The sequence below is a fragment of the Galeopterus variegatus genome, unplaced genomic scaffold (genome assembly GCF_000696425.1).
Source record: "Galeopterus variegatus unplaced genomic scaffold, G_variegatus-3.0.2 Scaffold200, whole genome shotgun sequence".
In the NCBI taxonomy this organism is placed as follows: Eukaryota; Metazoa; Chordata; class Mammalia; order Dermoptera; family Cynocephalidae; genus Galeopterus; species Galeopterus variegatus.
Window position 1 is genome coordinate 366,966 of NW_007726311.1, and position 26,475 is coordinate 393,440.

At 37.6% G+C, this 26,475-nt stretch overlaps 2 protein-coding genes and 1 pseudogene across 13 annotated transcripts in view; 2 read left to right on the forward strand and 1 right to left on the reverse strand.

Moving 5' to 3' along the window:
• The window catches only part of REPS1 (RALBP1 associated Eps domain containing 1), a 120,890-nt gene extending 110,916 nt beyond the window's left edge, over nt 1–9,974 (forward strand). For all 7 annotated transcript variants that reach the window (XM_008565530.1, XM_008565535.1, XM_008565515.1 and 4 more), the window contains 7 exons: nt 788–906; nt 1,736–1,800; nt 3,351–3,536; nt 4,688–4,783; nt 6,730–6,878; nt 7,654–7,759; nt 9,703–9,974. In XM_008565530.1, the coding sequence (XP_008563752.1) occupies nt 788–906; nt 1,736–1,800; nt 3,351–3,536; nt 4,688–4,783; nt 6,730–6,878; nt 7,654–7,759; nt 9,703–9,771 (790 nt within the window). In that variant the 3' untranslated portion in view covers nt 9,772–9,974. The remainder of the gene's footprint in view (nt 1–787; nt 907–1,735; nt 1,801–3,350; nt 3,537–4,687; nt 4,784–6,729; nt 6,879–7,653; nt 7,760–9,702) is intronic.
• A 2,442-nt stretch (nt 9,975–12,416) lies between these two features.
• ECT2L (epithelial cell transforming 2 like) overlaps nt 12,417–26,475 on the reverse strand; it is a 102,776-nt gene continuing 88,717 nt past the window's right edge. For 3 of the 6 annotated variants that reach the window (XM_008565564.1, XM_008565573.1, XM_008565559.1), the window contains 8 exons: nt 23,781–23,995; nt 22,524–22,671; nt 20,722–20,795; nt 20,470–20,626; nt 19,711–19,776; nt 18,294–18,382; nt 14,542–14,714; nt 12,588–13,085 (listed from right to left, as the gene is read on the reverse strand). In XM_008565564.1, coding sequence (XP_008563786.1) covers nt 12,958–13,085; nt 14,542–14,714; nt 18,294–18,382; nt 19,711–19,776; nt 20,470–20,626; nt 20,722–20,795; nt 22,524–22,671; nt 23,781–23,995 — 1,050 coding nt within the window. In that variant the 3' untranslated portion in view covers nt 12,588–12,957. Of the gene's footprint in view, nt 13,086–14,541; nt 14,715–18,293; nt 18,383–19,552; nt 19,777–20,469; nt 20,627–20,721; nt 20,796–22,523; nt 22,672–23,780; nt 23,996–26,475 lie in introns of those variants that run through there. The other 3 variants (XM_008565570.1, XR_550005.1, XM_008565579.1) reach the window with 3 other exon arrangements.
• Nucleotides 24,785–25,633, forward strand: LOC103584614 (annotated as a pseudogene).

Consider the following 26,475-nt stretch of genomic DNA (forward strand, 5'->3'; position numbering starts at 1 on the left):
GGTCAGATGCATCTTTCCTCACTTTTTGTACTTGGTAAATATCCTTTTGACACATGCCTATAAGATATAGAGAGAGACTAGTAATACAGACTCTCAGAGAGTGTACAGTGTCAGAAGGCTGCTTGTCTTTCTGATTCTTCACATAAAGTTCCTGTGTTTCTTAAAAGAGATCTCAGTCATCTTGAATTTTATTCTGCTTTTTATGCCAGTATGCAAAGTTTAGATTGCCACAGTCCATAGAGACTCTTTTCAGAACATAGAAGACTTTGATAGCAAAGAAGTGAATCTCTAGGGTGAGTTGAGCTTCAGTATAGTCACCCCTAAAACGGGATGGCCCATGGTGACACAAGGATGGGCACCTCAAATAGTTGAGCCAGATTCTGCCTTATTGTACCAAAATCTAAACTTTAATAAGTTGAAACTAACCATATCTCAAAGTAGAATTTCTCTTTTGCAGACTCGTTTTACCTTTAACTGAATGGGAAAACATTACACTAGGGTTGCAGTTGATCTTGAAATCATGTTGACATCTAACTTCCTTTTCAAAAGTTTTGAAATTTTGTTTAATGTATAACTTTATTAAAAAAATTTTTGCCACATTAAATAACCAGTTGTTCAGGGCACACCATAAACAGCACTATCTGTATTTATTTTAATACTTGTTTACTTGCTTGAGAAAACATAATGCTAATAAAATGTTTTGCTCCTTAGCTAAGTTTGAATGCTTAAACAGAAAAAAGTTCCATTATCAGTAGCATGACCAATTGTGATGGGGTGAATTTTGCAGGTCTCATTCAGGAACGTCCCCTGATAACACTGCACCACCGCCTCCTCCTCCAAGGCCACAGCCCTCTCATTCTAGATCATCATCTTTAGATATGAATCGGACCTTTGCAGTCACCACAGGTAGGAGCCACAGAACCATAATATCATTATCATTTTAATTTTAAAGTTAATTCAAGACACATATACAACATTTTGTTTTTGTGTCTTTTAATATGTCTTTTTTTATATTTATCTGAAGAAAAACTTTTGATTAAAAAGACATCAGGTGAGAGGGAATTATTTTTTCTTAACTATCTAAAGTATGTTTGAGTACAGATATAAAGATGGGAACCTAAGAGATGCCACAGGAAATTTAAAAAGAAAGATGTGGGGAAAAGGGGAAAACTGATAGGTCTTGTTTTGGCTGATGAAGGAGAGAGAAAAGTCATAACAAACTTCAAGGTTTCAATTTTTGTTTAATTGGCATTATTATTACATTGATAGAAATAGAAAAGTTAGGGCAGAAGGAGGTGATGTTATGTTTTAGTCATTCATGAGTTTGTAATGGTGAAGAAAGGGGTAAATAATCAACAGGTCATTGGACTTTTGATCTGAGAAAGGTTGATGTATTATTTGAGAGTCATTTACATAGAAATGTTAGAGTAAAGCATTAAGTGAAAGGGAAAATTTGGAAGTCTTCATGTTTGATAGATAAAGAGCAGTTAGAAATATGAGAAGAAAACCAAGAACATATGGTGTTCTGGAAACAGGCAGGAACATGTCAAGAATGTCTCATGTAATCAAGGTAATGAGAGAAATGAGGTCTGAGAAAAGGCCAGGAGGTTTGGCCTTTAGATCCCATAGAGATTTTTAGAAATCTTTGTCTTCTGGTCACATTCATTTAAACTGTTTCTTCTGTTGGCAAAGTGATTATGTATTTATTAAAAAGAAGACTTGTTTATTCATGCAGGACAACAACAGGCTGGAGTTGTTGCCCATCCTCCTGCAGTGCCTCCAAGACCACAGCCCTCACAGGTAATTCTCCAAAGTATTCATTACTAAATGTCAGTCATTATAGTCCACATGACCAATTTGTCTATTAGGTATTCAATTCTATTTTAGAACTGTTTGGAAGATCAGGAATTACCTAATGGTCATTCTTAATGAGCACTTAATTCAGCGAAGTTAAGTCTTATTTTGGAAGATAAGGATTTCAGTAATGATCTGAGTTATTTTTTTAAGGAACCTTAAAAGTGAAACAAATGATAATGTCTTGACAAAGGAGAGTTTAGTGGAAAGAACAATGGATTGGGAGGTAGGAGATGTCCATTAATGTTCTGAGTCTTGCAGTGACTCACAGAGTGACTTCCCTATGTCTCTCCGAATGTATTACCACATCAGCAAAGGAGGTTAAAGTGACCTCTGCATCTCTTCCAGGTCAAAATGGAAGTATTGTGGTAGATATATTTATAAAATGCTTTGGGACAGCCTTGTGGCTAGTAAGGTCAGGGTATAGAGAAGGTGTAAGTAAAATGAAGGAAGCAAGACTTAAGTGGGGACTTGAAAGATAAAGCGAAATCTCTTGGGGAGAGGGCATTCCAGACAGAAAGAATGGCATCCACAAAGCCATGGAGATGTGTGAGAAGCCTGGCATATTCTTCAGGGAAAAACAAGTTAGTCCAGTACAACTGGAGTGGCTTGTGCAGTGATGGAAAATGAAACTGGAGAGGGAGGGAGGAGCAGAGCATTTCCCATATCATACTAAGATGATAGTGTTCCTTTAGGAGATGGAGAATTTTTAAAGGGTAAACAGGAAAGAGACTTCAGATTTATTCCTGTAGCATCCTTTACTTTTGTCATAAAACGTCTCACTTGATTTCTTGTTCTCTGTGATTCCTTGTTCACTCTCTTATCCTGCACTGGACTGTCAGTTTTATTAGGGCATGGGCCTTATTTGTTTTGTTTGTTACTGTATCCATACTGTCTGGCACAAAACAGACATTTAATAAATGTATTTTTAGACTGAAGATTTTAGCAGCATTGGTCTGGCAAAGGAGTGGAAGACAAATAGAAGGAAAGTGTACATGACGTATTGGTATCCCATTTTAAAAAATAGGTGTAAGTGGAGAGTCAGGGTAGGGCCAGACCCTTCCCTCTCCTTCCACGTACTTTCTCTAAAATAAAGTTTTTGAAAAAGTATCTTTTGGGCCGAGCCCATGGCGCACTTGGGAGAGTGCGGTGCTGGGAGCGCACCAGCGCTCCCGCCGCGGGTTCGGATCCTATATAAGGATGACCGGTGTGTTCACAGCGCTCACTGGCTGAGTGCGGTGCAGCCGGTCTCAAAAAGGACACACACACAAAAAAAGTATCTTTTATTGGAGGTTTATCCCAATATCTTAATTTTTGTGTGTGTCTTAGCTTTTCACTTAACCATTTATTTAGAGCTAAATGTTCTGTAGTACCCTGCCCTGAATTTACAGATAATGAAACAGAGCATCTTTATATTTTCAAAGAAAAAGAAAGCTACTCTGTGACACTGACATGCCAATGAAATGTTTGTTCCTCTATTCAAAACCATTATACAGGCTCCTGGTCCCATTGTGCATCGCCCAGTGGATGCCGATGGCCTAATAACTCACACTAGTACCTCACCTCAGCAGATACCAGAACAACCAAATTTTGCAGATTTCAGCCAATTTGAAGTATTTGCTGCATCAAACGTGAATGAAGAACAAGATGATGATGCCGAGAAACATCCAGAGGTCTTGCCGGTCAGTTTTCAAGGGCTTAGCTAATTTTCTCCTGGCAGTCTCTTCCCATCTCATGCTCATAAGCCTGTCTGTAAACAGAGGAACTTCTAAAAGGGCAGATATTAGAGGGGACAGCAGCGAATAAAATGCCTGCTGCTGTCTCTTTTAGAGGATTTATATTTCCTAGGTCAATGCTTCTTAACTTTTTTATTGACCTCTGACACCTGCTAGTTGCAATATAATGTTTACTAAGAATCAGAATCAGGTGGGGGGTTGAGGGTAGAGGTGTGGTGTGAAAAGGCATAAACACAGCCAACTGCTACTGGCCGAAACACTGCTCTGGGGGTTTCATCTTAATGCTAAGCATCTGATTGTGTGATTTGGTGAAGATGTCCATGCGACAAGAGGCTATGGTTACTATAACTAATCTCAGTTTGTATGAGTAAAGCTACCTTAGTCAGATTTACAGACTACAGGATGCCAAGGTTTAATCTTTGCAGATGACATTCCAGGATATTCTGTCCTAGTTCTAGTGTCAAGAACTTCTCTAGGAATCCTTAATCTAAATCACTGAGCGTAAATGTGGATTTGGAGGGACCAGAGAAATTCTGAAATCTCTGTTCTGATGGTTTCAACCCATGTTAAGCCTAACAGATCCAGAAATCCATGTTTATTTGACTGGCTTAATTTAAATAAAGTTTTCCTGTAGATCTGATCCACGGAAAATTTCCTACTGGCCACTTTTTCAAACCTGTAATTTTCTGCCTGGCCCAATAAGGAAGGGAATGGGCTGCTGGTAGGAAGGCAAAGATGGGCCTGAGGGCAAGTTCAAGTGTGCACAGGGTTCTGATAGTCATTCCCCTGGGGAGATGCAGCCCCTCTGCCAACCACCAGAGCTTCCCAGACCAGCACCTTTGAGGTCCCACGGCAGCGGCTGCATCCTCACCCTACCCTCCTCTCCCTCTCAGATCTGTAGCCTTCCCTCTACCCTCCCCTTCTGTAGCAGAGAAAGGTCATTCAACAAGGCCTTTTCAAGTTCCTCTTCATCTTGCTCTCAGATTTTTTGATGTCAAAATGAATATTAACATTTTACTCTGATTCGCTACATAGTCTATATTCATGCATAATTACATGTTATATATAATTAATACTGATAATATGTTCATCTGTAGGTTGAAAAGACTTCTGATCCTGCAAGTTCTCTTCGAGTTGCCAAAACAGATAGTAAAATTGAAGAAAAGACAGCTGCTAGTGCTCCCGCCAATGTGGTATGCAGAAAGTCTTTTATAATATTGATAATTTTGTGCATATGAAAAGTTATATAAGATAATTTTTAGAAATTGAGTCAACTTGAAATCATCTAACCCATTCTACTGCCTTTAACTGTAATAGTTTAGTCTATCTCAGAACAAGGTTTGCCTATTTAATGGAGATGATGTTCTGTAATCTGTATTATTACATGGCATAGGTTCTCAAAATTTTTGTGGTTATTACATTTTTCCAAATATATAAAGTAGAACTTCTTTACAGGTCAAATTCAGTTTGTTTTATTGCAATCTCGAGTATGATATAGAAAAATTATTAACCCTCTAAGGTTAATGTTGTATTCTATACTCTTAACTTCTTTAACTGTTTTAGTGATAATTTTTTCCCCCAACATTATGAAAAATTTTAAACATACAGAAAAGTTAAAAGAATTTTACACTGTATATCGATAAAACTCACTGCCTTGATTATACATTAATATTTTATTATACTTGCTTTAGACTTTTTATACTTTTTTTATCTTTCCATTCCGTCAGTCAATTCTTCTTATCTGTTTTATGCATTTGAAATTGCAGAGATCAGTACACTTTCTTCTTCAGAGAACAATTTAACACCTTTTTTTTTTTCTCCTGTTATCCAGACATTCCCAATAGTTATTATAACAGCATATGTTTCTGAAAGTGCTTAAATTCTACTTTCTGGACACTTTATTTTTTACTACATTACTAGTACATGGATTTTCTCACTTAATGAATTTATGTTTGTCAACTCATGGCAACAAATTAAAAATAGCATTTAAACATTTCACTCTTGTTTTTATTTATTTACTGGTAAATAAGATTATGGTAAATACCAAAGTACCATATTTGATTCTGTTGGGGGCAGATTCACAATCTCTAATACAAATGTTCACTTATTTTCAAGAGTTATGATTACTGTGCATTTTAATGGTATTTTTTTTAAAGCCTTGCCTAGCTTTCGGCTTCTTTATAATAAATTCTTTTACTGATTAAGATGATGTATTTTTTTATCTATTAAACTATCCTTGTTTGCAGATGACATGATCTTATATATAGAAGAACCTATAGACTCTACCAAAAAACTCTTACAGCTGATTGACAATTTCAGTAATATTGCAGGATACAAAATCAACACCCAAAAATCAATAGTGTTTTTATACTCCAATAACAAACTGGTAGAAAGTGAAATCAAGAAAGCAAGCCCATTTACAATAGTCACCAAAAAAATAAAATACCTAGGTATCTATTTAACCAAGGAGGTGAAAGATCTCTGCAATGAGAACTACAAAACACTACTAAAAGAAGTTAAAAGAGGACACAAAAAGGTGGAAAGACATACCATGCTCTTGGTTGGGAAGAATTAACATCCTGAAAATATCCATTCTACACACAGCAATCTACAGATTCAATGCAATCCCCATCAAAATACCAATGACATTCTTCACAGAAATAGAGCAATCCAAACATTCATATGGAACAACAAAGACCCCGAATAGCCAAAGCAATCCTGAGCAAGATGATGTATTTTAGTATTTTTGAGCAGGAAATTCTATAGTGATAATGGATGGCCATTTCCAGAGACTCCCTTTATTTATTTATTGAACAGGTATATATATTGAGCCTGTATCATGTTTAAGCCAGAACTGAATATTACAGTCTTGAATCAGATTCAGACCTCAAGGAGCTTACGTTGCTCTTTTAAAAAATTTGTATTGTAAGTATATTGATGGTTGCAGTGTCAACTAGAAACATCCTTTCCCTCAAGTTAGCTGTTGCCACAACATCTAAATTGTTTTAAAATAAGACAAGTGACTTTCAATTTTTTGGGAGCATGTGGCTTAAAGAAAGCAAATGGTGTTGGCAAAATGCTAACAAACCATGAATGTCTTCAAAAAATGCTTATTATTAATGGAATTCTTATCTTCTAGAGCAAAGGCACAACACCTCTCGCTCCACCACCTAAACCTGTTCGAAGAAGATTAAAATCAGAAGATGAACTAAGGCCAGAAGTCGATGAACATACACAAAAGACAGGTGTCTTAGCTGCTGTTCTTGCATCACAGCCTTCTATTCCTAGGTAATCAAAGCTATTCCTAAACACATTTAATTACCAGGGACAAAAAGCACAACAATTAAAAATATCAAACTGAAAGAAATTATGGTCAAACTAGTTCTTTAGTTAAGCAGAGGTTTTTAGCTATTCTTTAAGTAATTTTTCATTTATGAGTAGGTAGAATATTTTTTCCACTTTATTATTAGTTCAATTCCAATTCCATTGTAACACCCTGTTGCAAACCCTGGAGCAGATGTTTCTAAAGTTGGTAATGTAGAGTAAAACTGATATTTTAAATATGGTGGGTCTAGGCCAGGAGTCAGCATACTAAGGCTCATGGGCCAAATTCAACCCGTGGCCTGTTTTTGTATAGCTGTTGAACTAAGTTTACTTTTTTAAAAAAAATAGAAGGAAAAGAAAAGAGAATAATAGAGGAAAGAAAAGAGAAACAAAAAAACTAGAAAATGCAACAGAAAAACTGGACAGCTTGCAAAGCCGAAAATATTTACTGTCTGCACATTTACAGAAAAGGCTTGCCAATGCCTGCTCTGGAATATTTAACTTAAACTCAGGTGATTTTACAGAAGAAGAATTAAAACAATAACAATACTAAATTTAAGATTCTGAAGTTTAGACACTTTTCGTTTACCAATGAAACTGAGGATGAGAGGTTGAGCTGTGCTAATAAGGAAAAAGATGCTCCCCCTGCTTTCCATGTTTAGAAATATATCAGGGAAGAATGGAGAGAGTTTAAATACAAGAAATGAAGTTTATTTTTTTGCCCCCTTTATCTTCTCAGATCTGTTGGGAAAGATAAGAAAGCTATTCAGGCATCAATTAGACGCAATAAGGAAACCAACACAGTTTTGGCCAGATTGAATAGTGAATTGCAGCAACAATTAAAGGTAATGTAGTTTCCGGATCTTTATTTGGGAAATTCCATGGACTCAGAGCATCTCAGAGTTGAGGGGGAACTTAGAGGTGATCCAGCAGTTCTTATGCTTGTGGGAAACTTCTTGTTTAGCAAGAGAAACGTGCATCTAAAATGTTTTATGAGCTTTGAATCTTTTAGTACTAGAAGGAATTTTTTATATTCAGTTCTAGTGTATATTGCCTTATCCTATGTATATAAGGTATTGCTATTCCTATAATGTTCTTTAACTTTCATAAAGAAACCTTAAGAGAAGAAATAATGTGACCTCAGGTACCTCCCAGATCACATACAAGGATCTCTATGCTCTATTTAATTCTTAGTGATTTAGTTTGTCATTTTATCAAAGATAACTCAGATTCTATTAAGGCAACTTAAACAGGTCTAAAGAGAGAGAAAGGTGGGGGCGATTTAGGTCATCATGCATGTAGAAAAAGCAAAGACAGGCCTTAAATGGAAATGGTGCTTATGTACAGTGTGTACTACTGTCATCTGGTACTTGAGAGGAGTGACTTTGTTTTTCTCATTATAACTATGATTTCTTTGAATCCCTACAAATAAAAATTACACCCAGAATCACTTATGGTTCACCAACATTATTAAGCACTCGTGTCTTATAAACCAGTGGTTCTCAAACGTTAATGTATATACAGATAATCTGGGATCATGTTAAAATGCAGATTCTGATTTAGTAGGTGTGGGTCTGCATTTCTAATAAGTTTCCAGGTGATGTGAGATGCTGCTGGACTGTTGGCCCCACTTTCAATGGCAGGGTTGTAAATCACAAAGATGAGGAGAAAAGAGCTCATGGAAATGTAAAATGAATGCGATTAGTTCATTCCTATAACATTCTGTTCATATCCCTCATCTACTATTTATCACACTGTCCTGGAATTATTATCTATGGCACATGTATCTCTCTGTCCTGATAAACTAAACTCATTGAGGTTAAGTCATAATCATTTCTGTTTAGGATGACCATGTAATATGTTGTCCAAACCAAGATACTTTTGAGAGAAAAGAGGGAGGATTGTATTAACATTTAGGCCAAGACATCAGGTGTAAATTGGGACTGTTCTAGATAAACTTACGGCCATCTTGTCTCAATCCCCAAAACCTAGCATATGTTAGACAGTTAATAAATGTCTGTTGAATGAATGATATTCTTGTATAACTCTTTGATCAAAGGAGAAGACATTTGTAGCTGTTGTATGATTATGAATTTGATACATTGTAAAGGAAGGATATAAAACTTAAGGACAAGTTTCCTGGTATCATACCTTGAAGATGAAAATATTGTTAATGCAAGTCTTTCAGAAAAACTAGGGAAAACCACAGTATATAGGAGACATTATCACTTTTTTCATTATCTCTGAGAACAGAAAATAGGAAGTAAGGTATCATAGGAAGAGGTAGTCTGGTTAAAACAAGATCCTATCAGTATGATAGAGAAAAAGAAAAAAAGAAAGTAAATTAGAATTTAATGACTATCTGAAAAGACTGCTCAAAATCAAAATGAGATCCAGGAGTTGCTATAAACAGATGCCATCCCTAGGGGAAAAAATCTATGTTAACTGATTCATTTACAATTAATTTAGGAGGCAGGCTTAATGCAAAATTCCTGCATTGACACCCATCCATTACAAATACTGGCTTTTCTAATGATCAGACCAAAAGCATTTTATTACCCTGATTTATGTAATAAAAAAAAGATTTAAATTATTAGGAAAATATTTTAATATTATAGACATGTAAAGAAACTACCTTTCTAAAGTGAAGTATACTTTAAAAATATGAATAGCTATCCCTTAGTTGTCTTGACAAATTTAAATTGTTTTCTTGAAGCAGAGCTGCTATTAGATGTGCCCTCATTTTTATGGACTTTGAAACATATCTTGGTCTTTGCATCTTTTTCAGGATGTTCTTGAGGAGAGAATTTCCCTGGAAGTTCAACTGGAACAGCTTCGACCATTCTCTCACCTATAAGCCAATTGCCGTTAACTGTGAACATACCCATTTTTAAGCGGTTTTGGGTTCAAAGCCAATTTGGAGACCCAAACGTTCAGCTCACTGCTTAATTCAACATTAAATTTTATGATTCTGTTTTGCCCTATATGTTCACCATTGTATTTAAGTTTCTTTTATTTTTTAATTTCAACAATAAAAGGGTCAGGATGACTTTTTCTGGAGGGTATATTGTGTTTGTTGGCACACCCTAGCTATTCCATAGCATCAGGAATATATAACATTGGTCCATTATATTTACATGGCCAAAACCACACACAGATTTGACTTACAGAATAGGCTTCTCATTTACATTTCTTTCTTTTTTTTTTTTTTTTTAAAGATGACTGGTAAGGGGATCTTAACCCTTGACTTGGTGTCGTCAGCACCACGCTCACCCAGTGAGCTAACCAGCCATCCCTATATAGGATCCAAACCCTTGGCCTTGGTGTTATCAGCACCACACTCTCCCAAGTGAGCCACGGACCGGCCCTCTCATTTACATTTCAAGCATGCACTTGGAAATCTTTGCAAAAGGAAAATAAAATTAAGTAAACTTGTCAGTTTGTCCTCTTTCAGGTTTAATATTTTCCATATTCTGTAAAAGTCTTTAAAATGAATTTCCTTTTTAATTTTTGATTTTAAAGAACTATATTGGATAAGGCAGTTTTCACCATAAGCTAATTTACTAGAAAAGTCTTCCTCTCTGCAGTAATCAACATTCTTTAGAAGTCACATGGTATTTCCACATTTCTCTTACAAGTCAATTTAGAAGTCAGATTTTATATTTTCCTTGTGAAAATTTGATCAGTTTCACCAGTGACTTTGAATATTTTGGGATGAGATTTTAATTCAGCAGCAGTCATGTAAACTTATGAAATAGCTATAAAGACAGGTGTATTAGTCTTTCTGTTGCTTATAACAAAATACCTCAAACTGAGTAATTTAGAAAGAAAATGGAATTTATTCCTTATAGTTTCAGAAGCTGCAAATCCAAACTCCAGGGAGCACATTTGGTGAAGGCCTTGGTGGTGGTGACAGTGATGGCAGGGTATCACGTTGTGAAATGGTGTAGCAGAAAGAGGGACAGACTCTTCATGCTCCCCTTTTAAAATCTTCCAAACCATGCCCATGACCACCATTTTTAATCCATTCCCTAAGTCTTGGTCCTACAATCTAACTACCTTTTCAAGGCCCCACATTTCAATTACCATAATAGGATTTCACACCCTGAACAGTTACAGTGGGGATTAAGTTTTGGGGGACATTCAACCCAAAGCAGCAGGCCTTTCTTTTTTTTTTTTTTTTTTTTTTTTTTTTGTCTTTTGTCTTTTGTCTTTTTCCGTGTCCGGCAACGGATTGCAACCCTCAGTGTTGCCCCTGCACCGGACCGGGGACCGGCAACGGGACCGCAACCCTCGGTGCTGCTCCCGCGCCTCGCTCAGCCAGTGAGCGGGAACCGGTCTGTATGTGGGATCCGAACCCTCGGGCGGGAGCGCTGCCGTGCTTCCCAAGTGGCGCACTATCCAGTGCGCCACCGGGCCGGCCCCAGCAGCAGGCCTTTCTTAATTGTCTCCTCAAAGCAAAGGGAAAGTGCGAAACCACTACATAAGTACTGTTGACTCAGAAGCATCGCCACCTTTTGTGTGATTTATGCATTTAAGTCTCTATTAAAAGTTTTACAAAGATTATTTCCAAATAACATATTTTAAAACTCCTGAGGATATCAATTAGTCACAGAATAAATGAAATTCCTTAAAATTTGTAGTTTACCTTCAGTTACCTTGTCACTCATTCTTTTACCACACAGGCAGGTTTTTTCTATTAACAGTTTCTGGAGTATGCCCTATTGAGGATAATACACTGTTTTAGGATTTGTTTTATATTATGTGATATATACATTTTGATCACATTTGTAAGTTTGCATTCATTGCTGACAGCAGATATTCCCTTTAAGGTTTATTCTTTCTATAGGATCATAGAGGTTAAACTACGTAGATTTAACAGAATCAGAAGTGTGACTTTACATTAATAAAACCACAATATTTTAACTTTTGTACATTTTTTAACAAGAATCTAAATTTTTAAGAATTGGAAGGAATTTGTATTTTCCTTGTTGAAAGAAGAAAATGTTCAAATAGTTCTAGGGTCACAGCCCTAGACTCTACCAGTATATTCTATCTTAAATGAAAGATATGAAGCAAAAAAGAACTGACAACCCAAAGCTTCGAAGATTAATATAACTTTCACCTAGCATTAACTAAGCAAAAATACTATTACTACTACATACATCAGTTAAAATTTCCAAGTGACAAACAGTATGGCTTTAGTTTGTTAAATAACCAAATGAAGGTTTTAAAGGCCTAGGAAACTATTCATACCTATTCCTGCTCGCTCTTTGTTTTAAACAGAACTATCTTAATTTTTTCATTTTTACTCTGCTAAATTTCATTACAGGCAGGTTTTGCTAGATTTACATTTACTTTTGCTTTTGAAAAGTTGCTTTTTTTTCAGTAGCCTTCTAATTTAACAATGTTACAAGTATTTTTAAAGCTTATTTCTAAGAACTAAGAATTTAGTTTTGCAATCAGGAAAAAAAAACACTTAAAAATTACAGAATACTTTAATAGTTTGTAGTTGTATATTTTTAATGCTTTGTAGAGGAGTACATTCATATTGATATGTTTAACAAGTTTCTGAGTAAGTTTCCATTTATATTATACATATATTTTAAATCAGTAATTGTTTTGTGAAAATTTTAAAGATGATTAGTAAATCATCAAAATATTTTACTAGACTGGTCATTTAAGAAATACTTTTCATTCTAATTTTATTTTCCATTAGGTCATAAAAAAAATTTTACACGGTATGCTTGCTCTTAGGTTTCATTACATTAGTCAAATAATATTGTCCATGAAAAATAATTACCAAAAAAAGTGTTTTAAAATTTTGGACTCAGATTGTTCTGATTGTACATTCCACATAAGTGAGCATAGATGGTAAAGTTTAAATGTTAAAGCAAATTTATGGATCATCCTAGTTCATTCCTCTCATCATTTGTGACTAATAATCATTCTGTTCTTATTGGATATTCTGGAACAGAAAATAACATGTTGTCTATCTTTGCCAGGAAGAATTAGCACCCTGATGTTTTCTTCGGGTCCAATCTCACTTCTTCATACTACTTTTGATTGCATTTTGGAGTACGGATAACCATAGGAATTTATCATCCTCTACCTCGGTAGCACAAATCCATTCATGTTTAGGACCTTGAAGAATAAATGCATTCTTGACATCTGTAAAAGCATTGAGGTACACTAATTAATCTTTGCAGGTAACAATCAAAAGAAATGGAGAAAACATTTAAAATTCAAGAATTGACCAAGTCATCTTGAGTTTTTTGAAACATAAAAATAGGGATTCAAAACAAATACAAATACACTTTAGAATATAACTTTCTAAAATTACTGAATAATTTAAATGTAATCTAAAATCTTGACATTATAATTAATTGTAATTAGCAATTATTTTAAAGACTAAATGATAGATGATATAATGTTCTTTAATTCCTTTTCTCAACCACTCCAGGAGAACTGGAATTAGTAATAGTTATTGTAGACAGAGATATCGAGAGCTAGACCTAGACAACCTTGGTATGAGGGCCAGTGACAGAATTAAAGTAACTGCTCAGCTGAATGCTTATTATCAGATTACATAACAATGTTCTGACATAGGACATAGCTGATTATCATGATGGGAGGGGAACTGAAAGGAGATGCCTTTCATACACTCTTTAACCATAACCCTACCCAGTGGTTATAGGTAACTAACCCTTTTTTACCTGAGTTTGTCTTCTAGGAAATACTTGTTCCCACACTTGATACTCATTTTTTGTCAGGCTCTCAGATTTAGAACGGAGCTGAAGCTATTGGGAAGCAGCCCTTTTATTTAGGTTAGTTCCTTCTCTAAGATCTTGGTTCCAGCTTTAAACTTAGATCCTGTCTTTACATGCAGTGAAAAATATTGGAATGAGAGATGTTAGATTCAAATTGGCCTAACAGAAATATTGGAAAGGATATGGATCCTTTTGAACTTGGGAAGTAAGAGTGTTGGATAATAACTGAAAATTGGCACACTAGTTTTAAGTAGGATTTCCTTTTGTGATAAATGATATTTCTATTGGAATTATTATGATGAAATGTTTAAGTGACTCTGCATCTTTTGAAAATTTGTTGATTCCTTTATAGAAAAACTCTCATTTTAAATGCTAACTTAAGGAAGAAAAGGTACAGTCAAATCTGAAATAATCAATACTAGTAGAATAAACAGAAAAGTTATAGATAAAAATCTAAAACAGTTCAAAACTGTAACATTTTCAGACAGTATAGAACAGTGGTTAAGAGTGCCACCTCATGTCAGACTGCTTCAAAGATTCATGATGGTGTAGGGTCTTCCCTCTGTGTTTTTGAAAGTGGTGTTCTTAATGTCTAAGGTACATATCTGACAATGCCAGCAGTCTACCTCATTTAGAGGTAGATGGAAGTTTATGTTGTTTAATTCTAATATTTGGGGAATTATTTACAAACTGGTAAATTATGATTTCACTCATTTTCCTACTTTTCTGTTGTTTTGTTAATGAGCTTTACTTAACATAGTTTTGTAAAGGTATTCTCTCTTGGAAGGAAAAGAATACATACACTTGGAATCTGGAATATCTTCTACAAGTAACCTGTGAAGGAAAAGAATACATACACTTGGAATCTGGAATATCTTCTACAAGTAACCTGTGAAGGGCCACCGATGCAATGAACTGGTAGATAGTTTTTGTAGTCCTTTCAAATGGAGTATGCGATGTGCCCCGACTAGAAACAAGCAGTGCGTCATTGAAGAGGAAAAGGCTGAGATCATGTATATGTTCATACAGCCTGTGTGGAAATGAAGGAGACAGTTTTAATACATACAAACATGGGCTCTGTTACACAATTAGCTATCTATAAGTTGATAAATAGTTAAGGCTTTTACCCCACTAGAAACCATTTGAATGGCTCACTGAAGTTATAATTTTCTTCATGTGATTAGTCCCTTCTCTCTCTCTCAGACCATACTGTGGGTCGTCAGTGTTCCTGATGGAGTAGTTTGAGCTTGTCCATTGAACAAGTAGGAATAGGAATACTTAAAGGGTAATTGACTAATTGCTGGAGGTTAAATGTGGACTACTAGCTTGAGCATTTAGAAGCTCCAGGGTTCCCACGCTGGCGTGTTAGACCTCAGGGATCCACCAGGTTCTCACTGTGAAGAGCTGAGAAAAATCTCATTCTTCCCCAGGGGGAGGAGAAAAGTACCATTTTGAAATATGCCCCAAGAGTTCTCCTTACCAAAGGCCTACCCTCAAAGGAAGCTTTCACCAGAACCTAACCAAGCTGGGAGAAGGGAAATAGCCAACTGCAGTTCCCTCTAGGCTTCTTGTTTCATCTTAAAGGTGGGGAAAAAAAATGCTGAGAAACGCTTAATGAAGGTTACAGCCAAGGGCCAACAGGCTTATTAAAAGACTGATATTAATCATAGAACTATAGAATGCTCCCCTCCCCTCGTGTCTTACTTCCACATCAGTAGAACTCCTGTATAACAGGATTACAGCTGAAAGAGCAGCAAGGCTCAGACCCCGTTACAGAAGGGATTCTAGGGAAACCCAAAGACAGGAGGGGAGGTGAAAACAAGGACTCCAGAGAAAATTGTAGCCTCTGACACCAACTAAAACAAACAGCAGACATAGCCTAACAGCCAGATGAGCATAAAACCTCATACTAAAGGCCTATTTAGCTCATTTCCTTTTACCTGGTACATCATGTCTGGCTTTTGATAAAAATTACAAGGCATGTTAGGGGCAAAAAACAGACTGAAGAGACAGGGTAAGCAACAGAACCAAACTCTGCTGTGGTAGACATTTTGGAATTATCAGACCAGGGATTTAACATAACTATAATTAATATGTTAGAGCTGTAATGGAAAAAGTGGACCACATTCAAGAATGGTTGGGTAACGTAAGCAGAGAGATGGGACTCAAAAAAAGAATTGTAGGGCCGGCCCGGTGGCGCACTGCGCTAGTGCGCCGCTTGGGAAGCGCGGAGGCGCTCCCGCCAAGGGTTCGGATCCCACATACAGACCGGCCGCTCACTGGCTGAGCGAGGGGCGGGAGCAGCACCGAGGGTTGCGATCCCATGGCCGGTCCCGGTCCGGTACGGGGGCGACACTGAGGGTTGCGATCCGTTGCCGGACACAGAAAAAGACAAAAAATAAAAAAAAATAAAAATAAAATAAAAAAAAAAAAAGAATTGTAAGGAAAAACTATCGTAATACAGTGAAGAGTGCCTTTGGCAGGCTGATCAGTAGACATCCGAGGAAAGAATCAGTTAGCTTGAAGGTATGTCAATAGAAACTTCCCAAACTGAAAAACAAAGAAAGCCAGGGGGCAGGGGTTGAGGGGGTTAGGGACAGAATATCCAAGCAAAAGCAATTTTAAAAGGCATAACATGGGGCCGGCCCGGTGGCGCACTGCTACAGTGCGCCGCTTGGGAAGCACAGAGGCACTCCCGCCGAGGGTTCGGATCCCACATACAGACCGGTTCCCGCTCACTGGCTGAGCGAGGGGCAGGCGCGGCACCGAGGGTTGCGATTCCGTTGCCGGTCCCGGTCCGGTACGGGCGCGACACTGAGGGTTGCGATCTGTTGCCGGACACGAAAAAAGACAAAAAGGAAAAAAAAAAAAAGGCATAACATGCTAATAGGAATACCAGATGAAGAAAGAAGAAGTCACAGAAGAAATACTGGGAGTAAGAATGGCTGAAAAATTTCCAAAATTATTAACAGCAAAGCACAGGTCCAGAAAAAAAAAAAAAAAAGCACAGGTCCAGGGAGCTCAGAAAACACTAAGCAGGATAAGTACCAAAAAATCTACACTTAGGCTTAATATATTCAACCTGTAGAAAATCAAAGACAAAATCCTGAAAGAACCCAGAGAACAGAAAAATACTTTACCTATAGAGGAGCAAAGACAGGAATTACATCAGACTTCTCTTCAGAAACCATAATACCAAGAATAGAGTGGAGTAAAATAAAGCATTGAAAGAAAAAAACCTAGAATTCTGTATCCAGCAAAAAACTTTTTTCAAATATGAAGGAGAAATAAAGAATTTCTCAAACAAAAATTGAGGGTTGTTTATTGCCAGTAGTCCTGCTTTGCAAGAAATGTTAAAGGAAGTTCTGCAGAGAGAAGGAAAATGCTAATAGAATCTTGGACTTACATAAAGAAAGGAAGAGTGTTCAAGAAGGAATACATGAAGGTTAGATAATCTCATAATAAAAAACTGGAGCAAGCTTTAGCATGTCTTCTACCACACCAGTGTATTCAGAATTGCTTGTTTGGTACATAGTTTCTTTCTATTACTGTAGCTCTTTTCCAAAATGCCATGACAATGACAAAAGTGACACAGTTATGTGATTTGATTTATTTAAGATCTAGGTGAGGAGGGAGGTGAAAGGACTGATTTCTTTCATCTACCCTGCTGCCCTGTGCCTTTAGGGAACATTTGCTGAAATATTGATTGAAATAAATCAATATTTATTACTTTATTGGACTTGAAAAATTAAAGGAGTTAATTCATCTTCATTTGATTGCTATTTGTTGAGTCATTATTTTGTCATTAATACTGAAAACATATTTTGACAAAACAGTTTTCTAAAGCAGAGATCAGCAAACTGTGGCCCACCACCTGTTTTTGTTTTCCTGGAACACAGTTTTTCTGGAACACAGCCATGCTTGTTCATTCATGTATTGTTTATGAACAGTGTATTATTTGTTATGTGTCATTATCGTTTGTGTAGCTGCTTTCGTGCTGCAGCAGCGAAGTTAGGTAGTTGCCACAAAGATTATATGGCCAGCAAAACCTGAAATACTTACTACCACAAGCTTTACAGAGAAGTAAAGCTTGTTTACTTTGTCCATCCTTGTTCTAAGGACAGGGGATACTAATTTATTGAAGTTGGCATCCCTCCATCTTTTGTTCTTACATTACTCTGAATGCACTGTACAAACTAGATATGGTGAGGTCACTTTTAATACTGACCTCAATAACTGTCTGAGGATAATAAACTGGTTCTTTTTTTCTCATAGTTGAGCAGATCATTGGTGTGAAATTCCACAACACTTGGATCCTAAGTAGGAAAGTGACCAACTTTCAGAATTCCAGCTTCTGTGGAGTTTGTGGTCCTAGCAGAGACAATTTATTTTCTCTCATTCTACCCAGTAGCTGCCTGGAATGCAAGCAAGGTGATAAAGTACCTTACACCATCTCTGAGGAGTGTGTGTGCAACTTTTCATTTCAACTCAAAGATTTATTGTAAACCTGCAATATGTCATTGTACTGAGTGCCAGGGATACAAGATGAGTAAGACAGTAACCTGCTCTTAAGGAGTTCACAGCCTTAGGATAGTTAACTGTTGTTTACCTTAAAGACAAACTTATTTCCTCCTCACAGCAGTGAAGTTGGGCTACATCTTGGACTTTAATCAGATATCTGTTTACTTCTGATAGAGTCTATAAAATCAAAAACAAAATTAGAAGCATATATAAGTCTTCTAAAAACAAAAAATCCTCCTACTGCAGAACCATTTTATATCCCAGACTATGCAAGTGTTGACTATTTAATTATGAAAAAGTGAATGTTTTCATTGTTTATAAAACAGGATTTCTTTAGAAAAGCCACAGAATTAACAATGGAAACTGTATTTGAAGATGCTGTCAAATTTTTAAGACTACTGTTTTATTTGTAAATGCTTTCCTAGTATCAAAAAACAAAAGTTGGGGTGTGGGGGAGGAAGGTAAGAAGGGAGCTATCAAGAAAAGGAAGCAGATTAAGAAGTCAGATAGGTACAGATTAAGAAGTCAGGCCCTTGTATTGATCTAGCTGTAGAAATGATCTCTTGGTGTTAACAGTGATCCAGAGATAAAGTTCTGTAGATTCTGTGAGTTCTGAGACTTTGGACTTTTGCAATCTAATCAACTCCACTTCTCTTCCTCTACTAAAATGTGCAGGTCAAAAATTATGACAAAACAACTTTATCATGCTTCTCCAATTTAACCAAATAAAAATGACATCTCCAATCAACGGATGATAGTTTAATTCAACATAATCATATATCAAACTCCTAGTGCTAAACACTAGAAGACAAGTAAATCGTAGTTCATACATGACAGAGCTCCCAGTCTTGTGAATAAAGGTTTGCAATAAAATGCAACAAGGATGTTCAGCATGCTGCGAAGCACCTAGGAAGGAGCAACCCACAGCTGAAGATGTTGGGGAAAACTTTGCAAAGAAGACGATGATTGAACTAGATTTTTAAGGATGTGTAGAAGTTTATCCAGTGGTGTAGGAAAGGAAGGCAATTTCAGAGAAGTAAAGAGAGGCTAAACTAGAGGACTGTGAGTAGATGTGTGCAGTGTGATCACAAGGTGATAGGGGAAGCTGTAAGAGGGTGGGTGGGGCAGATGATATTCTATAGGTAACAGATTGCTAACAGAGGACTTCTAAAAATTTTTCAAGTGTCCTGTTCTATGTGCAGGGAGTAAGAAAACGTGTAGAACACCTGATCCCTTTCCCCAAAGGGGGTAATGATCACAGTAATACCAAGCAAGGTAATATGACCGCAGACATGTTACAGAATAGGGTCAAGCCCACATGTGCCTCTTCTTGTAGAGCATCCTTACAGATAACGAGGCTGTGAAATGTGAGACCTTGCAGTGCCTGACACGCAGCAGGCATTCCCCAAACATTAGCAGCTTCGGGATCTGCATGCCTCCTTTTGCCGATGACTTGAGGTTATACTCATGAGCATGAGATAGAGCAAGTGCATCAGAATACGTACAGGGCACCCCCCGATCATTCTCTGTATATCTGACAGCTGATCTTTCATACTGACGTTTTGTTTCATCTAGAAAACAAAGTGATTTTAGGCAAACTAAAATTGTGACATTTTTATTTATAAAAGAAATAGATTAAAATATTTTATGGCAACTGATACAGAACTTGATATTTTCATACACTATAATAATTTCAACTTTCTGTACCCAATCTTTTAAGGCAAGTGACAAGACAATTCAAAAAGCATCTTCAAGGCATAATGTGTTTAGCCCAGCATTCAGCCCAGACACCTGTACAGCATTCATAACATAATGACAATATTTTCAGAATGATAGTACTGTACTCCAAGATGCTGATTCCTTTCATAATTAGCAGTAATTATGATCGCTATAGTTACTGAGGCAGGAAAATTAATACATTAAAAATTACTTTTTAGGAACAAAGGATTTTACATTTTTTTCTTTTAGTACTCCTGAAAAATTAATCCAAATACCCCATTCTTCGAACTTTTATATTAATAAAGGTTTTATTGTATTTGTACAGATATCTGAAAACATTGTCTCATGTTGTTTGGCTTAGAATAGATGTCCTTAGTATTCAAAATCGCTGAACACAACTATTGATTTAGCATTAACAGGATGAAAGTCTCTGCTTGAACTAAAGAACACCACAAGAAGATAAGGAATCTCAGGATCTCTGAGTGAGAGCACCACAAAAGCACTGTAACATTTTTAAAGGACATAGATTCTTATCAGCAACCAACCTGATCTATATAACTTTTATATTTTTTGATTTGGTCAATTGCTGTGGTCAAGTCCCCACGGTCAACATGTTCTGCAGGAGTATGAAGCCTCAGAGCATAGAGAAGATTGATATATTCTTCAAATCGTCGGGATGGGTACAAGAGCAGCTCCGGCAGGCTGTACGAGGCACAGAGAAAGAACTGTGGTCTCTATCTGAAGGTCAAGGAATGCCCTGTCTTGGGGGGGCAGCTGTGTGCTCTCTCAGAACTCACCTCAGCATTTTGGTCACAATGGTCTTATCATGCCTCTTCAGGAAAGCTCGGAATGCTGGTACCATTTCTCTGCACTAAAAGGTGAGAATTATATTGTCAAAACTTTGCTCTATGAGACTGTCGTAAAGTCCTCTGTTCCATTAAGCGAGCATAATCTACAGAATGCACAAAGAAAAAGGACATCTACATCTAATCAGTCAAAGTACTATTAGTGTTATTGATGTCTTCCCAATATATTAAGTATAGTGTCTTATTGTACCATAGACCTAACCCTATCCATTGAACTTAATCATTATAGACAATAAAAGTGGACATTGCAACCAAGTGAGCCTGGATTATAATTAAGATAAATTAAATATGTGACTTTGTCAGGTTACTTAACTTCTCTAAGCCTCAGCCTTCTCATCTGCAAAATGGATATCATACCTAATTCTTGTGGTGAGGGAAAAGCAATCCTATTAAAGTTCCTGCCATGCAGTAAATGTTATTTCATTATAGTACGATCATGACTATTAATGGTATTCACTTTTAATACTGATGTTAATCATGTTTTCCATAATAATATTATAAAGATGCTCCACTGTACTTATTAATTGTTTTAAAATGCATTCATTCATCACCATTAGAGCAACCGTGAAATTATCTCCTTTTACATGCCCAAAAGATGTCAGTAATGCTAATTTAAATGTATTCATTCATCACAATTACAGCACCTGTGAAAGTTATCTCCTTCACATGCCCAATAGATGTCAGTAATGCTAATTTCTAGAAATCAAATATTCACTGATGTCAATAATATTAAAAACTAACATTTACTGAGTACTTATATATATATGCTATGCTAGTGAAATAGGTATTATTATTACCCATAGCTATAAAAATTTTGGCATCAATTTGTTTCTGATAAAATGTGACACTTTGCTCCAATTCTTGTCCTCAAGGTCAATTCTATGAAATTGCCTTATTCATGCAACTTTTGCATAATCTAGTTGTCCAGTTGTCAGTGACTAAACTCCCTGAGTGGGGTGGGAGGAATATTGCAAAGAAAGACATCCAAGGTCAGGAATCACCCAGAAGCCTCCCAGCCTCCAAGACTTCCCTTTAGAGCTTCAGTGAAGACAAGTGGGCACTGGCAGAAGTGTGCTATATGTTGCAAGAAATCCTCTTCTGCTATACTTTTGATACAAACTGAGGAAGAAAGAAAGGAATCTTATTCTCATCAGAGGAGATCCCAACAAGAGCAGATGATACAGAAGGGAATTGGATATTCTTGTTCAGACTAAGTAATGGCATGTCACAACAAGGAAAATTGTTTATAATTAACTCTCTAGGAAATCTAAGACCAAGAAATTTCTTACTTCACAGAGTTCATAAATTGACTGTTCTTATTTCAAGAAATACATGAATTATTAATTCACTTTCTACATAAAACAGGCCACACAGGATTGTAGCAGCAGAGTCAGAGCTCACAGTGTGGCTTCTACCTATTTGCTGAACATTTCCACATTTTCCTGTAAGTGAGCCACAGGGTATTTGGGGCAGATGAAAGTCTGGCAATTTGTATGAGGATAAGTTCAGTTCAACAACCACCTTCCAGGCACTGCTGTGTGTCACGCACTGTACCGGCTCCTAAGTCAGGGCCCCTGACCTCAAAGAGCTCACAGTATACAGGAGGAGATCTGGAAGCTAAGAGCAGAGAAGAAGCCTTTCCTATTAACTCTAGTCCTTTGGATTGCACACAAAACTTCCTTTCAAGCTCAGAGGGTCTAACAAAATGACAGGATGGTAACTCAATCACTTACCTTCTCAATAGTTTTCAGAACAATGGGATAATTGTTGAAGAAATTAGTATACGTGTTCAACTGGCTTCCAAACTTTATGACTATTTCCCCCACACAGTGAGCTGGGCCCCATTCCTGTAGTCTGTCTCTCAGGTTGTCTAGAAACTGCCTGCAATATGAGGAAAGCATAACCATGAAATAGTAGCCCACGGTGACCTATTAACTTAAACAATTAATTCATTGTCATTAGTGCAGGTTTTTTCAGCCTAGTCCTTTACAGCAGGGTTTCAGTCAAATACTTTTGTCCGAAACACAGAACAATGCAGATTCAACAGGGAAGGGGGAGCTCACCACGAGGGAACAGGTCATCTATGGTGGAATCCTACCTCCTCAACCTTAATTCCTTGAGTCAGAACCCCAAGCTGGCCTCAACAGAGCTTCCCCCGAATGTCCCATTCCCATGTCACTGGACAGGCAGGTGGGTGAAGTTTCTTAACAGTCCTCAGAGGAGAGTGCTGCCCCCGGTGGCTTCCGCAGCTGAATGCCATACCCCGCACTTGGCCCACCTCCCTGTTGATCTAAGGGAATCCCTCATTCAGCCATCACAGGCCTCGGAACCAGAAGACGCCTAGTCCCCACTCTTCATCTGTTGGGAGTTGGGGCCCACTGAGAATAAGAGACTTGTTCCCGTTTACCTAGAGTTAGTGTCAGAAGCACATGCTTGGTTTGTGTTTACCACAGGTAGAAATGATCACTTTTCTCTCTCATGCTGTACACTGGAAACCTATGCTGTTATTAAACTGACCCCCATGGATCCCTATGCCGGCCTGCTGCCAAAGGAAAAATAAATAAGTACAAAAATAAACTGACCCCTAGCCTGGGCTCTCTAAGCAAAGGGTCCCCGTGGCTTAATCCTGTTAGATCCTCTGTTTCTTTCCCGTTGCTCACCTAAACCTTGTGATTCAGCACAGCGCCATACGGCTCTCCTTCCCATTGTCTTTTGTGGGAACAGTCTATTGGTTACAGAATGTCCAGTCCCTGAACTCCATTCTTCACTCCATTGCTGTGAACTGGGGAAGGGGTAGCCCCTGGGCATCACCACTCTGGTGGCAGCGCAGTGAATGATGTGGTGAGGAGCCGCTCCCCTTTGTGAGATGATTGGGGTCCCTGAGAGGGGCAGGGAATGACTGAGCCTCCACGCAGCTTTTGAAGCAATAAAGTGTGGGCTTCTCCCACCACACAATGAATATCTTTAAAAAATATCTATTCGGGATTTACCTGTTGAGACTTAAAATCTGCAGAATATCAGAAAAAATGATCTGGATATTTGCAGCACTCAGAATTGCTCTGTTTGATGACAATGCTGCTTTCAGTGGCGTTACATAAACATCTCTCACAATTTCCAGTGTCTGCACATATTTTCTCTCACTCTGTAAGAGTTCCTTGACAACTCTAGTTCGCTTTTCTGCTGAGTCCATCTGGAGCTTTCTCTCCTGTAGAAAGGCAGTAAGAACTCATAGGAAGATCATCATGACTGTTTCCAGGCTTACAGCCTCAAGAAGCTGGAAGTCGAAGGTGATAGAGCCGTGGAAGCATTGGGCAGTCAGCAATAACATGGAGATCCCCCTTTCTGGTTTGTGATATGCAGGGTTGAAAGGAACCATGTTAGCACCCCACTATGGAGGACCTCACTGGCCATCACTCAGCCCCAGTATCACCAAACAACCCCTCACATCAGGCCAGCCTGATGCCATGGTAGCGAGGGGACTTCTAATCATGGATCTCAAGGTGGGCAGATTGAAAGTTTGCTTTTATCCATCTATCCATCCAATTCCATATTAGGTGTCTCGTGCTAGGTGTTGGCTATGTAATGATGAGAAAGAGACAGAGTCCCACCTTCGTGGAGGTTACAGTCTAGTAATGAAGCCTTTGGGTTGAACACTCCTGTTTGTTTTCCTATTTCTTTTTTCCCAGTGGTGTTTTATTATCTTGCAGACAGAAGAACTGAAGTGATCTAGCCCTCTGCTATGGTGGGGATAGGTCCCCTCCAAAATTTAGGTGTTGCCAATGTGATAATATTAAGAGGTGGGTCCTTTAAGAGGTGATTATGGCCATGAGGGCTCCTTCCTCATAAATGGGATTAGGAGCCCTTACAAAGGGGCTTGACGGAGGGAGTTGGTCCTTTCTTGCCCTTCAGCCTTCCACCATGTGAGGATGCAGCAAGAGGGCCCTCAACAGATGCCAACACCTTGATCTTGAACTTCTAGCATCCAGAACTGTGAGAAAAAATTTTTCTGTTCTTTATAAATTAACCAGTCTCAGATATTCTGTTATAGCAGCACAAACGAATTAAGACACCCTCTCATTATTAAGTAATATGCTTCCTACTGGCATTTTATGTAAGATTGAAACCTAAGTTCTTCTTTCAGTATTTAGGAAAAAGTACCCAACTTGGGAGCTGTGAGCCTGTCTCTCCTGGCTAGCTACGTTGCCAGATGTGCTATGTTTTCTAAATTTCAAAGTCCTGTTTTATTTTTTAATACAGAGGGAAAAATTATAAACAAATTTAAAGAAACTCCATACCCAAATAGGTTATGTGCTCTGTTTACATATATGGAGAAATTGATTTTCATTGCTGGAAATAGAAAATTCTTTTTCTTTAATCTGTATGTTTCAAAAGTTGTAAAAAATGAGCATCTTTATAAGAGAAAACAGTTACAATATTTAAATTTTTAAATTAAATGGCCTTATATTTGAGAACAGAACTAGTAATACTCTTAGAACACAATTTCCTCTTTTCTCTTCAGCACTAAGTATATCCCATACTATCCCAAATAAAATATGAAAATACTGCTTCTGCCAGCCCTCATCATGGCCAACGAAAAGCCCAATGAAGGAGTCAAGACTGATCGTATTAATTTGAAGGTGGCAGGGCAGGACGGTTCTGTAGGGCACTTGATTAAGAGGCAAACGCCACTCAGTGAACTAATGAAAGCCTATTGTAAATGACAGGGTTTGTCGATGAGGCAGATCACATTCCAGTCAATGAAACAGACATACCTGCACAGCTGGAAGTGGAGGCTGAAGATATAATTGGTGTGTTCCAGCAGCAGAGAGGAGGTGTCTACTAAAAAGGGAACCTGCTGCTTTGCCTCAGAAGGCTGTTCTTACAGATGAAGAGTACATTCTCAGTTAGAAAGCCATGATTTGGGTCCACCACATCCTGACTACTTCAGTATAGTTTCCTCTATTCTTTTATTTTCCCCTTCCCCATTCCTTTACTGTACATAAAGTAACTGGTATAGGTGCACACACTTTTTTTTTTTTTTTTACTTTTTTACTAAATGGACAGTGGTATGTGCGGGTGGACATCAAATTGAGATGCGATGGGGAAAAATATTGGTTTTGTGAAAAGACCCTTCTATGGTCTGAATGTCTGTCCCCTCCAAAGCTCATGTGGTATTTAATCCTGAATATGGTATTTGGAAAGAGGTGACTGTATCATGAGGACTATGCTCTCATGAATCCATTCATGGATTAATGGATTAATGGTTTAATGGGTCACCAGGCAGTAGACTGGGCACTTTATAAGAAGAGGAAGAAAGCACACAGAAGCGCTCTTGCTCAGCCCTTGCCATGTGATACCTGCACTGCCACAGGACTCTGTAGAGAGTCTCCACCAAGAAGGTCCTCACCAAATGTACTCCCTCAACCTTGGACTTCCCAGCCTCCAAAACTGTAAGAAATAAACTTCTTTTCTTTATAGATTACCCAGTTTCAGGTTTTCTCTTATCAGCAACAGAAAATAGACCAATACAGACCCTCTTTCTCCCTTAGTGTCATGCTTGTTCAGTTCTTATCTTTATATCCCAGCAAGTTATTTTGCTCTCACTGTTTTAACAAAAATAAAAAATAAAAATCCTTGTGTATGTTGTTCAACTGGATATTTTTAACGTTTTTTATTTATCATTTT